This window comes from Bison bison, unplaced genomic scaffold (genome assembly GCF_000754665.1).
Source record: "Bison bison bison isolate TAMUID 2011002044 unplaced genomic scaffold, Bison_UMD1.0 scf7180017864203, whole genome shotgun sequence".
Classification (NCBI taxonomy): Eukaryota; Metazoa; Chordata; class Mammalia; order Artiodactyla; family Bovidae; genus Bison; species Bison bison.
The window spans coordinates 3,582,464-3,588,186 of record NW_011494775.1 but is presented as its reverse complement, the minus strand read 5'-3'; the positions used below and the strand labels follow the sequence as shown (position 1 = coordinate 3,588,186).

Genomic DNA, 5,723 nt, shown 5'->3' with positions numbered 1-5,723 from the left:
TTGCTGAAGCCTGGCTTGGAGAATTTTGAGCATTACTTTACTAGCGTGTGAGATGAGTGCAATTGTGCAGTAGTTTGAGCATTCTTTGGCATTGCCACTGGTCTATGGACTTGTGTGTTCCCAACATCAACTTTCCCTAGGGCAAAAACCATGTCACATGTTCCTATTTCATATCTCCTAAACCTCCCAGCACTGAGCAGGGCTGTGCTGTGCACAGGGAAGAGATTCCAAAGAGGCTTTCTGAGCTGAACTGAATTCAAGTTCCTCTAAATATCACTTAAGAAAAAAAGTACCACAGTAATACCAGAGCAAAGACAATGCCTCAAAGAATCTACCTCAGTTTCCCCATGATAATACTTCTTTTTATCTATAATTTATTCAGTGTTTACTAAGAATGCTGGCGAAATTCATAAGATGCAATACCAATCTTCACAGCAACCTGAGAGTTGGGGCTACTATCACCACTTGGCTGGAAGGTCAAGGGCCCTGGGGTGGAGAATGGACTGTGCTGGGGCACCGGGAAGCCCAGCAGACAGCATAACATTCCTCGGGAGGCGCTCTGGGAAGAGTCAGCAGGGCTGCAGAGCCAGGCACACAGAGAGCTGGGGAAGGAGCTGTCTGGTCGCCAGACTCAAGCCTGTTCCAGATGTTGCCTCTTCCTTTTAAGTTTGGCAGATGATTGGGCTCTGCACCCAAGAGGAGAAACAGATGCCAGCTTCAAGTTTCAGAGAAGACGCAGGCCCCAACCTCCTCCCACAAGCACCCCAGCCTGGAGCAGACCATAAGGAGGAGTACTCCGTGGTCCCTCACCCCTGAAGACATGCTCTTCACAGGGGATCATCTATCTGGACTCTGATGGCCCCTGGTCTACAGGACTGCTGTCTGTCCTGATGCTCTTGTGCTGGTCTGGCCTCAGCTCTGGCCTAACCCAGGCCTAGGGCTGGGCATGCTCAGCTCCCAGTTATCTAGAAAACCCCTCAAGGTTTTCATGAGCATGCCAAGAGCTCAAGACAGAAGTAGCTTTCAACACCAGACAGAATAAGAGTTTGGTAATAGGGCACCTTGGTGTTGAGGGTGAGTCTGGCTTTAGGGGTGTGTGTGTTAGCTGCTCAGTCATGTCCAACTCTTTGCCACCCCATAGACCGTAGCCCACCAGGCCCCTCTGTCCATGGGATTCTCCAGGAAAGAATACTGGAGTTAGGTTGCCATTCCCTTCTCTGGGGGATCTTCCTGACCCAGGGATTGAACTTGAGTCTCCTGTATTGGCAGGCAGATCGTTTACTGTCTAAGCCAGCTTGAGGAAGTGGAGTCAGATGGCAGCTTGAAATAAACCAGAGGGAGTAGGCCTGTAACAGCCAGGGCATTCTGCAGGTGCCTGGTCAAAGGACCCCACAGCCGAGTGGGCAGGGACAGCCCCACCAGCATCCCCAAGGCAAGCGGGCACCCTCGGTCACCTCAGCAGCCAGAGCAGGACTACTCCCTCTCTGCCGTCACCCTAACGTCACCAGGTTAATAGCTGGGCACTTACACTGTGCAGACACAACAAAGCACTTCACACGCACCCTCTCATTCCCACCTCACAGTAAGTCCATGGCACTCACTGTAACCCCCATTTCACAGATAACAGAACTACAGCTTGGGGATGTGAGTGAGCTGCCTAGGCCATAATGAGGAAATGGCAGCTCTGACACCAGGGTCCCTAGTCTTAACCACCTGGTTCTGCTGCCCCTACCAGATTCTACTGGACAGCATGGCACCCCAAGTGGTGCCGCAGGCTGGCCGGAGATGTCAGCTCCCTGCTCCAGAGCTACCTGGCCCTAGGTGGGCCCTGCAGTTCAGGCACCCGAGCATCCAGACCCCTCCTCAACTCTCCACCAGAGTGTTCTCACAGGAGGCCAGGTCAAGCCATGTCAGAAGAGCACTGGGTGGCACCCCATCACCGTGCCTGCAACTGTGTGCCACCTGTCAGAGAAGGAGACAAATCCTCCAGGGGACCTTTCAGGTGACAACTAGACCAGCAGGGCAGCTCTGGTCAGCAGGTTAACACACATCCTCCAGGAAAAGTTTTCTGAAGCCTGATCTCAGCACGTGCGTTCCTGCATCATCACCGCCTTTTCCTGGTTTGTGCCTGCCTCTGGACAAAGCTTCTGGGGGTCGGGGGAGGTCTTGCTCTGGCTTGACTCTCAGCACTGGACACAATGCAGCTCTCCTGAGGACCTGTGGAATGGGTGGCACTTTGCTCAGATGCCGTGTATTGGAGCACAGTGTCTGAGCCCGAAGCTACATTAGTGTTTCCCAGCTCTGGGAAGAGGCTGGCACCCAGTAGGTGCATTGTGAAGGTGGCAGAGCTCTTTCCTATCCCTCACAGGGCTGGTTGGCACCATCTCCCTTTCCAGGTCTCAGCTGATTATGTCTCCTCCTCAAATAAAACCCTCCTGGGTCAGTTCACCTCCAGGCCCCCAGGCACTGGGGCTCCTTGGCCAGTTTACAGCCTCCACAGCCCTTGGCACAGTCAGGAACCATCTGGGTTGGCTGGTTCTTCCTTCCAGACTAGAGCATGAGCTCCATGGAGCAGAGACTATTTCTGCCCCAGCTACTCCTGTGCTCTGGAGCTAGCACAGGGCCGGAAACAGAGCAGGTACTCAGTAAGCATGTGAAATGACTGGAAAGGGTCTTCTGTGAAACAGGAGCAGACAGCAGAGCAGAAAGAGAGCTGGGCCACCTCTACTTCTCTCTCAGGGACCAAAGCCCAAGTTCTGAGCAGGCAGATGGGCTCCCACAGCCCAGCCCGAGGGGCTCAGGACGGATCACCTCCTGAGAGCAGTCATGGCGGGGCAGGGCGGGTGGAGTGCAGCAACGCTCCTGAAACTCAGCTCCTGCCCATCAGACAACCGGACACAAGTGGCTAGCAGTGATCAAGTATAGCGCTGAGGGCCCAGGACATCTCCCAAGGTCCCATCCCACAGACCAGATGACAAGTCAGGGCCCCGGGCAGTGGTCACTCCAATGACTCAACACTGTGTGTAGGCAGAGAAGACGGCTCAGATTCACCTAACTATAGCTCTTCTGGAAGGACTTGGTAAAATTTCAAAATATGTATTACTTTTTAATACACAGGGGTTAACATGGCTAATGCCAGAGTAAGGATTTGCCTTAAGTGACTTGGCCAGCTCTAGCACTGGACTGCCCTGATCATTCCCACCCCACTTTCGGACCACTACTGAACCCAGGACAGTCAGAGATGGACACAGTTGCGGGGGTTCAGGGTCAAGGTGCCCGGCCCCCATGAGAACAAACCTGCTGACTTGGCCCTCACATGCGCTGCGCTCAGTTTCAGAGCCAAGCAGACACAGACAAGGAAAACATACAGATTTTCTGTGCAGCACAGACAGCTGTTGCCTCAAACGTGATGGAGCAGCAGTATGCCCCCGCCAATGCCCTGCTAACTAACAAGAGGGAGCTTGATGGAAGAAATGAAACTGCTGTGGTACTTGACCTAATGAATGCGTCTGTGAACATCCCAGTGTCATGCCTGTGCCAGGGGCATCATAGGATTCCGGAGCCAGGAAACACAGGTTGGCAGGATTTACACATCATGTCAACTTTCCCCACTGTGCTCAAAGTCCCTTTGGATCTCACAGCAGCCTGGAGTTGGTAAAGCAGGGACTGTTGTCTCCAAATGAGTTGAAAGGAAATTGGGATCCGGAGAGGTTAAATGACTCTCTCTGGGTCACAGAGCAGTAAACTGCTAAGCCAGACCTTAAAAGTCTCCTCTGGGTCCCACCCAGTGGCTTCTCCCCTGGTCTCCCTGGCCAACTGCCAGCATTACATGTGGTTTTCCTGGGTGTGACACCTATGTTCTGGGCTTCTGTTTCCTCATCTGCATGGTGAGAAGAACCATGCCTATGTCATGCTACCAGGCATGCCACCTATGAGTCTCTGACAAGCACAGGGTCCAAGTTCCAAATACGTGCAAAGGCCTCACAACTAGAACCCCAAATACTTTTTATGCCTAGACACTTTTAACAGAACACAAAAACTCTAGAACCCTCATAGTTGTGAGGGGAAGCCTTGGGTCTTGTCTTAACGAGAAGGCTGGGAGAGCAGGGAGCAACCCAGCCTTGTCTTGCTGAGTCAGTCTCTCCTTTCTCTCTAGAGAGATAGCTGTCCCCACCTGCCACTTGCCCTGCTGATGTATGGAGAAAAAACTGGTAAAAGCATTACAAAGGGACAGCAGGATGTGCCCCTTTGCAAGTACTTCCTGGTTATACGTGGCAAATCTTTTTATGCCCTGAGGTTGGTTTCCTCAATACTAAAAATGGCGGCTGGGGTTGCAGGGGGGTGGACGTGAATCCTGCCCAGCTGACCTCCCACAGTTGCTATGGAGTCACCAATAAGACCAACAACATTTTATCTGGGAAAAGGACCAAGGACCCCCCACCCCCCGCCACCTCGCCCCAGAGGGATGGCTGATTACTAGACTGGGACAGGGGAAGGTCAGGAGGAGATGAGAATATCTCATTTTGTTGGAAAGAAAAGAAATGTACAGAGTGATGGAGAGGGGGAAGAAGGGCATAAAATCCAGCCTGAAGGTCAAATTTGAGACAATGTGACCAAAATACTGAGTAAAGACATGGCAGTACATAACATGTTAAATTCTAAAAATCCACGAACCAGCATTGATAGAAAAAAAAAAGAAGGGAAGGGCAGAAAGAAAGCTCTTCTTAGCAGAAGAATGCCAACTAATAAATGTAGGAGAAAGACAGAAATAGAAAAACCACTATTTTATAACCACCCTAGTGATAACAGATCCTGGTAATAAGATCATCAAGGAATGCTAACGCCATGGGTGAAAGGCTGAGATCCAGGATGTGCAAAAATGCACAGACACCACCTTAATCCAATGACCAAAGTGAAGATCACCAGTGACAGGACAAACCCACAGCAGGGGCTCCTGACACGATGCCAGAGAAGGATTCAACATCGCTTATGGAATTCTCCTGCCAAAACATTTAACCTGAATCCAAGCCTGAGGCCCACACAGATTAAAGGGCATTCTGCAAAATATCTAGCCTGTGCCCTCCAAAAACATCCATGTCATCAGAGATTTTTTTTGAAAAGCTAGGGAATTTTTTAAAATGAACCTAAAGAAACCTGACAGACAAATGCAATGTATGATCCTAAAATGGATCCTGGATCAGGAAAGAAAACAGAACAAAATCATAAAGCACATTATTGGGACAATTGAGGAAATTTCAAAACAGACATTATTATAATAGGTAACAACCAAACAGGTAACAGCCAAAAATAAATGTATACGTGTGCATGCACATACATGCACACACACACACACACGCACACACTCACTCACACACACACAGTGGAGAGAGATAAAGCAAGTGGGGCAACATGTTAACAGACGGTGCATCTAGGTAAAAATGTGCACTCACTGTTCTTCTAACTTTTCCGTAGGTTTGAACATTTTCAAAATAAATGAACAAGGTCCTCCCAATCCTTGGAAGCTGTGTGTCCACAGTGACTCAGGCACACTCACCTGTCAGGTACTCCAGGACGGCGGCCATGTACACGGGCGCCCCCACCCCGATCCTGTACTTGGGGTGGCCTTTCTTGATGTACCGCAGCATCCGGCCCACGGGGAAGATGACTCCCGCCTTGGCGGACCGGGAGGTTTTGGTGGACTTCTTCTTCCCGCCCCGGCTGGA

General features: G+C 50.8%; 1 protein-coding gene across 1 annotated transcript in view; it reads right to left on the bottom strand.

Annotated features, from left to right (window-relative positions):
* LOC104991931 (core histone macro-H2A.1) overlaps positions 1-5,723 on the bottom strand; it is a 128,630-nt gene that overhangs the window by 65,647 nt on the left and 57,260 nt on the right. Inside the window, exon 2 of the mRNA XM_010844624.1 lies at positions 5,555-5,718. Coding sequence (XP_010842926.1) covers positions 5,555-5,718 — 164 coding nt within the window. The remainder of the gene's footprint in view (positions 1-5,554; positions 5,719-5,723) is intronic.